The 12064-nt window shown below is 40.8% G+C and overlaps 1 protein-coding gene across 1 annotated transcript in view; it reads right to left on the bottom strand.

Moving 5' to 3' along the window:
* The window catches only part of gli2b (GLI family zinc finger 2b), a 50834-nt gene extending 40899 nt beyond the window's left edge, over positions 1 to 9935 (bottom strand). Inside the window, exon 1 of the mRNA XM_030771516.1 lies at positions 9821 to 9935. Coding sequence (XP_030627376.1) covers positions 9821 to 9935 — 115 coding nt within the window. The remainder of the gene's footprint in view (positions 1 to 9820) is intronic.
* Positions 9936 to 12064: the final 2129 nt, after the last annotated feature.

Raw genomic sequence — 12064 nt, forward strand, 5'->3', positions numbered from 1 at the left:
GAGTGATTTGTGCTGTTCGCTAACTCTTGGCCTGCTCGTCTCTGGCTCCAGACACAGATCTGCATTGCATGAATGAATCTGTTGCCATGTTGCTAGGTACTTCCACAGCTTACGTTCTCTGTTCTTACACCAAAGGTTTCCTGAATGTTCCCTTAGAGTTCTTATAGTGCTCATTGTTCAATATTCCTGCTCCCTTTTATCACTGTTCCTTTTATCGTTGTTCCTCGATGTTTTTCTGCTGTCCTGTTTAAGGCATTTTCTCGTTATTAATCCAGATTCAGTGGGAGAAAAAGAAACAGACTGGTGTCTACATTCATAGACCCTAAGATATGGGCAGACAGTATGGAGACCATGATACCAGCACTAAGTCACAAAGTATATGGTTTTAAAGCTCTGAGTTTCGGTCATGTATTGCATTACAGTTCCCCACTACATTTACAATTTAAATATTCTAATCAGTCCAAAATCAACACGGCCACAAAAAAAAAAAAAAAAAAAACAGAAAAGTAAATGGTTTTTGAAATAAACGCTGTGTTTGTTGACCCAAGTATTTTGGTTTGATTTCTCAGCACACCCTACTGCTTCACACATTTGAACTTCAGCCCTAAATTTCCCAGAGGGTGAATGTGGGCAGAGTCTGGGCTGGTGTAATAATGTGCCACAGGGCCTGGCATCCCGTCTGCCACCCGCTCTGCCTGCCCACATAGTTAGTTCAGCTGCCTCTGTGGTTCTGGGTGGGGGCTAGCAGTCAACACACTGCTGATTCAAGAGCAGTATTAAACCCAGGTTCTCACTGGGAGCAAAAGGGTATTCTACAATCCCCAGAATCAACTCAACAAAACCTAAGCTATCAGTGTTTCTCTGCTACTGAACAGTTTACACAGAGAACACATTACGTACTGTTAGTGTATTATTAAAGTTATTCAAAGTTTATAATTCAAAGTTTATTATTTCTTAACTGGAAGACTCTGATTTTGAAATGTGTTGATGCCTGGATTCATTCGGGATTTTTAGCAAAAATGAACAATTATACTGACGTCTCATAAAGATAAAAAATGTTACCAGAAGGACAGTGTTTGCCATATTGAGGAAGATGTCTGGTCTTGAGATTTGGGAAGTCTTGCTGACCTAATTCTGAATGTGTTGTCTTGATCATTTGCCTTGTTGCTTGAATCCACATTTCAGTGTTCAGTGGGGAAGACTGTTACTACTCGCATAAAACTCCAATAATTATGGCTCTGGCTTCAAACAACTAAACGTCAGGCAGAAAGAATGTAGCCTCCTTCTCATAGTTTTATATTCTTGGATCACACATCTCTTTTTGAATTTCCTCAAGGACAGATTACACTGTCAGTATCTGGCAGCATTTGGATTGCCCTCAGGCCACACAGAAGCTAACGCCCGGACCCATGGGCCAGAACATGAACTGCAGCTAGAGCTGTTGCGTCGTAACTACATGATGTTTAAATGAAAGGGTCACTGCATGAAAATATAGTGTATCACTCAGCAAGGATAACTGTGTAGAGGTGGTATGCACTACGACAAAGATGACAGCGTTATTGCCCAACAACAGGAAGATGAGAAATCATACAACTCTTAGTAATGACAGATTTGTGTGTGTGTGTGTGTGTGTGTGTGTGTGTGTGTGTTCAAGAGTCTGTCATACTAATTGTAGCATCTAGACAATATATGAAGAAAACACAAGATATAAAATATAATGAACATTTATGAATAAAAGTAATATTAATACCGCTTTCATTAAATAATACTGATTTAAAAGGCTTTTTATCAAAAAGTAAAACATTTTTACATGTAGATGCTTTTTGATATGATTACCTTTTCATGCTAAAATTTTGTATGCAAAGGTGTCTGTGGACACTCTGCTTGCTTTAGTATATGTGCAGCCGAACCGGGCACCATTCAGTTTGCTTTAGGCTTAAAGAAAAAGAAAAGAAAACAGCAATTTTCACACATTATTCTTGTGGGATGTTTCCATCAGTAAAAAGTTAAATATCTCTGTGGGTTGTCAGAAACCTGCTGTCATGAGAAAACTGTTGATCTAACTCCGTGTCTCATTCCCTGGGCTTATCTTCAGGTGTTATTTATCATTCTCCTAATCCACTCTCTATTTTGGTTCCACCGTCATGAATAAATCACAACTAAGAGCCGTCGACTTTGATTAAAACAGGACTTAAAAATCATTGTTCTTTACTTTATTCATTGATTTCTATCATGTCTATAACAAACATTTATGAGCATTATTTAAATGTGTCTTGATGGTTTTTGAAAACTGTATAAATTAAAAATTGTCCTCTCATAAAACGTGAGGCAAATCGGGCCATGAAAAATAAATACGTCAATATTTTATTTTAGCGGTGTTTGGCTCTGTTTGGGTAATTGCTCATGTCTTTGGCAGGCCGAATGGCACACTCAGAGGTGAAATGGCCCAATTTCCCATATTCTTCTGCCCAGTTCTCCACTGGGAATGGCTCAACGAGGGGAATTCTGTAGGTCTGTGCTGCAGGGAAGCTTCCCAAGAACCCGCTCAAATCCCAAAATGCTTCAGTCTCAAAGGGGAGGGCTAAAATTTGGTTGGGAACACTGGTAAGACTGGGGAGAAGGGTGGAACGTCCTGTGAATAGCATGCTGCTTCTTTAAGGGGAGCAAGAGAGAGGAAGTTTGGACTAATCCTCTTAAGCATTCATATAGTGCTTGAAGCTCTCGCCAACACTTGCGAATCGCCAGGAATGTAGTGTGTTGTTTTTGGGTTGGGCTCGTGCAAACTCCTCTGGTTTGGAGAGATTTATGTTTCCAGACATTGCCCAGAGCTTACTATTACTTTAACTGAGGTGCTTTGATGTCAGAAAGAAATGTTCCTATGCAACAAAATAATATCAGATAGGCTACACTTAATCGCAGAGGTTCCAACATAGCAGTTTTTCTGTCAATATCTATTCTGATGTTGGATCTGACACACATTACAAGTATTGGCCAGTAAGTGTAACAAAACTGTGTTGTCTTGAAAGTTGACTTTAATATATTGCATTGTTAACTGTATGCAGCTAATTATGCCTATATGTTGACTATCACCAGCACTTTAAACCTCCAACTCCTCAGATAAATAACAACATTTGATTAAATCGGTTTAAGTTTTTCATTGTTTTAGTGATTATGAAATGCGCCTCTTCAACCACTAGCTACAGAAATAGAATGTAAAACATAGAAACCCTCTGTGATTTATGATGAGGGGGGGAAAAATACTCATGAATTTTCTTCCCAGTTTCTGGGATATCTGGGCCATTAATCCTCAAAGTTGAAAGTTCCTTTAATGACCAAAATTCAAGCACGAGAAACAACTTCTTGCTCTCTTACAGAGGAAAAGGGAGGGAAAAAAAAAAAAGCTTGTGTATTTCAAGCTGATTTTTATCCGGCAATCAAGGGCCTGTCTATAAATAGGCTGAAAAATGAGAAGGCACTCTGCTTTCACTTAGTACTGTATATCTCATCTTTAAGCTCCTTCAGCCACCCCCCCCCCCCCTCGTTTCCAACCGAAATTTCAGGGAAAATAAGAAGGGCATCTTAGAGGGCCATCAAGCTAAATGTTTACAAAAAGCCATTTAAATGTATGTAAGCTACAAACCCATTATCCAGACTATTCTTGGTCTACCCCTTGCTACAGAAGAGCGTTTTCATGTGTGTATGTGTGTGTGTGTGGGGGGGGGGGGGGGTTACAGAAATAATTGCTGCCTGTATTAGGTACAGCCTGTGTGTAACATATGTTTTAGCTCACGGCGGCTATAGAGGCAGTACACTCAACAGACCTTCCTGTAATCTGTTTCTTTTGCTCATAGCCTCTCCTTAAGAACTGTTTTTATTCAGGCCCTTGAGCCCCACCTCCATTCCTTGTCCATTATCTGTAAAAAGTGCACTGACTCAAATCAGAGATTGACTCAAATCAGATGGCCTGTTAGTGAGATAAAATATCAAGATTGAATAGAGCAGCAAAAAAAAAGAAAAGAGAATCATTCCTAAATTTCGGTAATAATTTGAAATTTCATACTGTGAGTCCACGTCTGTGTTAATTTGTACTTTAAAGTGAGGGGTACACAAAGATAATACAAAAGTACTTGAAGTCACTCTTGTACGAATGAAAAAGACAGAGTTGAAGGTACTTGGAAAAAATGAGACAAAATCAGGGAAGGAGAGGAAGAGGAGTGAGAGAGAGAGAGAGAGAGAGAGAGAGAACAAGAGAGACAAAGACAGAGACAGAGAGAGAAAGAAATAGAAATTCCCTGTGAGAGAAAAATTAGTGGCCGTCCTTTAGTAGTAGGAGGTGGACGCTGAGCTTTTTCAGGCGCATTTTTCTCTGCCATCGTCCTGACCCCTGGAGTGGTCCCCACGCTGAACCAGAGTCGCCGCGGGGCCGTGCATCTTTCCTCCATCAATTACTCACTGTCGCCACCACAACTTAAGCCAGTTGATAAAGGAAACTGTCCTTATCGCAAACCCGCCTCTCTTAAAAAACTATTTACTCAGCCTACCTCTCAACCATCCATCTAACAGTCTCTCTCTCTCATTGCAATGAGCAGAGGTTCTGTGGATCTTCTGAAATAATGCATGTACTTTCCTTCTTTAATATGCACCTTGTGTCAAGATAAAATAAATACATATAACATACATATGGAACGTGACCAAACCTGCGTTAGAGACATATTTAGGATAATCATGAACTTATGGATTCTGAAATACTCTGGAAACAAGAATATACCTATCTCTTGCTATAGTTATTCCTTGACCCTGGCTCCAGGTTGTGGATGTGACACTCTGTTTTTTAATTCAGTGCGGTCTGAAGGTCCGGGGTGGGGGGTGGAGGGGGGCAGGCAGGGAGGTGCTAAGTACTCAGTGAGGTCCCTGCGGGCCGACCCGACTCAGCAGAAATGGGTTTCAGTGAAGCAGAGGCGCTTAGCGGTGCCCATCAATCTCCCTCTCACATGACAAACTCACTTTCAGCATGATGTATGTCAGCAGCTACCAAACCCAGTTAATCAAATCATTACCAGTACCCGGCCGGCTGCCCTAGTTTACACACACACAGACACGCAGGAGAAGAAACGTGAACCGAAGCCTGTACCTCTGAAAAATGGATTACTGTGTTCCATAATATTGAGATTACTAAAATAATTTTAGTAATCTCGATATCAAATCAGTCAAATATCACCTGATTTCTGTATACCTTTTCAGTCATCTTAAATTAATCTTAAGTGTATTATAACACATTTAATTTATTAGAGGTGTAAACATAGCAACGTCTTTGATATGAAAAGAAGGAGAAAAAGAAGAAGAAGAAGAAGAAGAAGATTGAAGAAGATCTTGACTTTTACATTATAGGTTTTTAAATTTTGTAGTCCAACAGAAAGTAATACAAAGTAGCCTGGCAGTTCCAGCATATATTTGGATGTTATTCAGATCTGGTTATATAGCAATATTTTGGCGTTTTAAAAACGGCCAAGCTGAGATCTGTCCACTCCGTAACAAGGCCTCCCCTCCTACCAATCTGTGAATGGCATCGTGACACGCGTGCGAGCGTAAAACGAGAGAATCTGGATTCCTATCCTGCTGGAGTCCAGACAGATGCAAGCTGTCAGAAGAGACGCAGCTTCTCGTTTTAAATTCATTAATAAAGCGCAGAGGGCAGCACGAGTCTGATGAGCCACTAAAACCGCGCCGATGTCCAACGCTGCGATAAACCGCAACAAGACTCGACTCCTCGCCTTCAAACAGCCTTTTCTCTCATAACCTCTCGTTAATATATAACCGGTGCCCAGAGAGGCGGAATGCCACAGTCGGTCCAGTAAAACGCCCAGGACGGCAGCAGACACCTGGTCCCGTGTTAATTGACTCCGAGCATTGTTTTCACTTTTAAAACAAAGTGACTCTCCCTCCTGTTCATTATAGGCACTCCATTTCCATAGACCGCTGGGAACCAGGCGCAGGGCCGCGAGCGTAAAACAAATGACCGCCACGTGATAAATGGTTCTATTAGCAATCCAGATTGTTAAATTCAGATATAACGGATCGGAGGGGAGAGGCAGGCCATTCGTTCTCTCCTTCGCGTACATCCAGTGTTGTAAATAGCTTGTTTTTTATGTGTAAATAACATATTAAAAGTCTGCATTAGCCATGTTCTCTGATAGAGAGGAAATTGTTAGGAATAAATAACTCCAGACGGGAGGATAAAACGGAGTGGGTGTTTTAATAGAGGAGGCAGCCGCTCTCCGAGGTGGGCACGACCGAGGTGACAAGAATCCTGCGGCCCACTGTAAACTATACGTCGACAGTAAAGCACCGTAACAAGGCCGTATATTATTAAAAGTGTCTGCCTCTCTCTCTCTCTCTCTCTCTCTCTCTCTCCGGCCGGGGCCGGGGGATGTATTTCTAGGGTTCAAGGACCTTACTTCAACCGGCTCGCTCTACCCAATACTGCATATTCACTTATCTGCGTCTAGCCGAAGGAATAATAATACGTGATACTCTGATAAGTAATTGTCCTGTCTGAGAGCACTGGCAGGCTGCTGAAGTTTCAGCAGAGCAATAGGACACAGCGAGCCAGTTGGATGAGATGTTATTGGACAGTACTTACTGCCCTGTTTGAGCCTGTGTGATGGTTCTTTGCCTATTTTAGATTATATTGCAGAGAGACACCATGTCCAAGAACGGAGGGTCACGAGGCTGCGACGAGGAGCCTTCAAACAGAAGGGTATAGGCTCAGAACCCTGATCACAGAGCTGCTGAGATGTCCAATATTTTTTTTTTTTTTTAAATGTAATACATTTGTCTCTCTTACCTCCATATGCATGTGTAGGTTGTGCAGAATAACAGCAGAGTCTGAATAATAGCTGTTCACTTTAAGGGATACAAATATTTTGTTTTTGAGAGAGAAGTTCATCTGACACAGTGCATCTGACACCCTTAGCAGTGCAGTTTTCAGACACTAAAACCTTTGACTGTACTTAACTGCCAAAGTCATTAACACTGAATCTGATTATTTCTCTCATTTCCAAAGCCTTTTGCTCCCACATTCTCACTCTTTTGCTTTCTATAGATCCAGGCACCAGGTACATGTGTAGTGCTTTCGGTACACCAAACATAATATGTTTTATTTCAGCGTTTCACAAAAACACGAAGACACAGACAATTAGACATTCCGACACACACGCACACACACACACACCTGGGCTATGACACACTAGGGTAGTACTTCTGTGTAGAAGAGGGCTGCTCCTGTTCTTAGCCAGGCTACACTCTGCAGACCATTTCAAAGCGAAACCACCCCCCTTGGCCCCCACCCCACCCCCCGGCCCCAACCTCTCTGAGGGGACTTATCCTTCAAGAGGCACTGGTCTGAATGAGAGGTCTCCCTTTGCCCAAAGTACTTAAAATCATGACCTCAGAATCTGTGTTTGAATTGAGCCCATTCAGCTACACAAGAGAGATTAAATAAGCAGCACTGATCATATTAAGGGACTGAGATTTCAGGTTCATAAGTGATGAAACGTTGTTTGAATTCCCATTAGCCAAGATTTGAAGCATATTCCATTCCAACAAGGTATTCATTGTATAGGAATTTACTCATTAAAGTCTATTTAGCTCACTGCTCTCACTGAACTCACTGCTTTGCTATGACTGACAAATTGGGTTAGGAACACTTTGTGAAACGAAAACGTTTTGAAATACTTCTTTGTCTGAAAACGTCAAGGCACAAAGTAAAATATCAGCATAAATAATAATGATTTAATACATGTTAAAACTTACAATAATCTTGTGAAATACAAAATCACATAGGAAAACTGAATTATATGAACGCCCATTTGCTATGACACAGATGACTGTCATTCACAGCTCTTGTGCCGATAGCCTAATTTAACGTATCAGTTTAATCAATTAACAATTAATAACATTACCTTTTTCATGCCAGGCCACCAAGCACTTCATTAAACAGTAAAAATGTCACAAAATCACAAGTTCGATTAACATTTCAAAGGTAGCCCCTCAACCAGCATCTTTGTCAATCTCAGAAGGACCGTGTCGTCCAGTGCTCTGCTGCCATTTTGACTAATTTATAACATTTATACTCTGGAGGTAAGAACAAGGTCTTTCAGCCTCATTATACAGAGCTTTCATCACTCTCTCCTTCTTTTCTGCCATGTTTAAAACATGCTTTTTCGTTCACTCTCTCTCTCTCTTCTCCTCTACTGGACATACTCTAGTCGTAATGCAAAAGACATTCTGTGGGCCTGTGTTGACTCTGGCAAAAAAAAAAAAAAAAAAAAATCCAACGCACTGTAACACTTTGTCCACAATCTATTAAAGTAAATGTGCGGTATGCATCTACTGTTTAATTATCTATGATTCGTTTTCATTCTAAGGTAATAGGACATGCGAAAAGCTTGTTTTAGCCAGTTTGGTACCAGACGAAAAAAAAAAAAATGAAAAAATGATATTTTTGTGAGGGAACAAAAGCAGAATATTTTCATATTCAAGTTGCTGGGAGACCAGAAAGTTAACTTACTGGGGGGGGGGGGGGGGGGTATGCAAAGAAAGGCGTATGACATGCGTAAGCAGTATCGCGCTTCCTCACGGACTGATACTGTAGATCTTTAAACATCACTCAGGGAATGCCTGTTCTGTGTTTCCAACTGATGACAGTTTCATGGCAGCATACAGAAATAACAATAATAACTCCTCAATAAATGAGAAAGATCACTCAGAAAAGCAAACAATGATCAAGGCTACAAAAGTTTTTATTATTTAACTGTCACGATGCGGATGTGTGGCCTCATTTTTGTAAATTTCTTTAACAATTAATGTATTTTTTTTCTTCTTCTTCTTCTTTATCATGGCAGGCCACCAAGCCCTTCATTAAACAGTAAAAATGTCACAAAATCACAAGTTCGATTAACATTTCAAAGGTAGCCCCCTCAACCAGCATCTTTGTCAATCTCAGAAGGACCGTGTCGTCCAGTGCTCTGCTGCCATTTTGACTAATTTATAACATTTATACTCTGGAGGTAAGAACAAGGTCTTTCAGCCTCATTATACAGAGCTTTCATCACTCTCTCCTTCTTTTCGGCCATGTTTAAAACATGCTTTTTCTCTCCTCTTCCACTCCTTTGGAGAGAATACTGGTGTTACTATCCATTAATTTCAACACAATCACACCGTTAGAATGCCCCAGCCCTTCCCTGTCACATTAACCATTCAGCAACGATTAAGGAACCACGCTCGCTACCTTGTTGTCCTCCTGCCGTGAATTATCTGCCCGGCAGTACAATAGCTCCTCTGTATTAACGATGCGGCTTGACAAAGTTATATTATGATTTTTATCAGAGGTGCACTGTAAGTCACCTCTGACTCTGAGGCGCATCTGGGTAAAGCTTATCAGAAACGATTAGCCCCAGAAGCATCCTCTCTCTACTCAGCATTTTATCTTTGAAGGGTATATTTTACATGCCTGGTCTCTCGCTCCAGCCCAGTCCGGCCCTGTAAGTCTTTGGAATATGCGAGACCGAGTGTAAACCAGAGGCAAGGATTCACTGACCTGTGTGTTGTCAGCTTGAGGGGCTCTTTTTTTTTGTTTTGTTTTGTTTTTTTTTCTTGGCGCTTTTTCTATAAACTTTTTTTAACACATCTGCCAATTCGTCGCCTCCATATTCTCTTGTTTTATGCCATACGCCGTGTGGATATGTCATTACACGGCTGAATGTCCAGAGCGATGACTAAACTAAGACAGAACAAAGAAGATGGAGATTTAGGGCTGTACCTCTGGCCAATGCTGAGGGAGAGGTTTTTTTTGGAAGGTCGCTGAAGCTGTTTCCCTCCAGGCTGGAGCCCTTGCACTCCTTTTTCTGCGCAGCTGGCGGTGTGGAGGTCTCCATGGCCAAGGATAACTGGAAGAGCCTGTAAGCACAGGAGAGATGGGTTTGCCAAACTGTTAATACGAATACAAATAATACACAAATCCACAGCCGTACCCAATGTGTTGTATATAGAAACACTGAATGCTGGTACTAAGCTGAGTTTTAGACACCCTGAAGCACAAGCATAATTTAATCTATCTTTATCACACCTAGTTTGTGTCAAAAGCGCAGTACAGCACTTTGTGTGGAGCAATACAGAGCTTTCTATAAACAAGCATAACAGTCCTGGTTTTTTTTTTTTAACAGGACACTATGACACAGCAGATGAGTGAAAAAAAATGTTACAGTGCACTTTACTCCCAATAGAGGGAGCACTATGTGAAAACAATTAGTTGTTCTACCCCACACAAAAAAAAATCAAGACAGAAATAACATTTTCTAAAACTGATCCCAGATCAAATATTCCTTCCTCACTGATAAATTCAGCAGCTGTGAGCCTTGTGGTAATACATTGCCATGAAAAAAAAACAAAAACAAAATGATGAAAACCATTCCGAGACAGGGAGATTTGTGTGCAATGCCTCTTTATAGTTTTAAAACGCAGTTTTAGTCATGATCCTCAGTATCAAATTAATGTACAGGGGATTATTTGTCAAGTGATATATATGTAAAAATTGAAGTGCAGCTTTCATATACTGTGAAAGATGATTTTGCAGATTGTTTAACACATATACACTGAGCTTTGCTGTCTATGACCTTGAAATGGTCCTTTTAAGGTGACCTTTCAAGGCATGGAGCAGAGGCGTTTATTCAGTCATCCGTTTCTTTCTCTCTTTTTTTTTTCCTCAAGGTAAGCCGATTAAAGGAGGTGGCTTACTTATGGGGGCTTGATGGCATCTGTTTCAGGTTTCCTCAGCCAAGACCGAGGACCCCCCCCCCTTGCCCCTCTCCCCCTCCATCATCACTGGCACTTCATTTTTACTGCTGAACTTTCAAACACGCTTCAAACGAGACAACTCAGAGCAAGTCTGTAAAGCTTTCCTGAAACTTTACTACAAACAGTGGTCAAAAAAAGCAGAGCACAATTCTCCAGTGTCACAGTTAAATCCAGTATAAACTGAGAACTGTCGGAATCAGTATTAATTTATGTATGTGAACCTCTATTCACTCTGAATTTTTTTTTTTTTTTTTTAATTTTATAATTCCATCTTTGAAAATTGATGCTCCAAGTTCCCTTGCTAACATTTCCTGTTTTTTTGGCAGAAAATCTGATGGACATCTCCCTAGAGTTCTCTATTATTCAATTCACTGTTAAACATGTAGATCAATGTAAAACCAAATAAATAAATAAATACATACATAAATAAAATAAAGAAGCAAATAATACCCAATTATTCTTTGTAATCAAACATCTGTCAGTCTGTACCATAACGTGGATATTGCTTTGCTTATGTCTCTGGATTTACCTGACCTTAGATTCTTAAGATTCCAACATACATCCACGTCAAGTGTGAGACATATTGGGGGAAAATAAAGGCTCTTTCATGTAACTTCAGAGAGCAAGACAGGAGAAGGGTAAAGATACCCTGTCTTCCACTCACACCCCGTCCCGGCCTGGCCTCCGGGGGAGACGGTTGACTCGGGGCTGGGTGGAGGCTGTCAAAACAGAGCAGGAGGTGCCAGAGGAGCCCGAGCATGATGGAGCGGTACAGGTGTCAAGAACGTCAGGAACCAAACAGACAGATGGCAGTGTGAGCAAACAAATTACACCAGGTACTCGGTCGTTTTGTTGTTGTTTTTTTTTTTTTTTCAGCTGTGGTCACCAGGACCACAGGAGAGACAGTCCAGATCAGAGAGGAGAGACAGTCGGGAGAATAGGGAAAGATGAAAAAGGATCATTCCCCCATGAAAACTCCACAGCTTTCCCTCATGTAGATGCCCCTGCACGGGGAAAAAGCTCCGCAATGTATCCCAAACCGTGTTAGGAAAGTTTATAGCTTAGAAACTCAGTATATTCGTGCTTAAACCTAAAACCAAAATGCAAATTGAAAGGAAAAATTTAAGGTTTAGTGTGATGATCAAGTGATGTTTAAAATAATAATATTTAACAGTAATAATTTATTAAGCTTGACTATGCCTTTTCATGA

The sequence above is a fragment of the Chanos chanos genome, chromosome 4 (assembly GCF_902362185.1).
Source record: "Chanos chanos chromosome 4, fChaCha1.1, whole genome shotgun sequence".
NCBI lineage: Eukaryota > Metazoa > Chordata > Actinopteri > Gonorynchiformes > Chanidae > Chanos > Chanos chanos.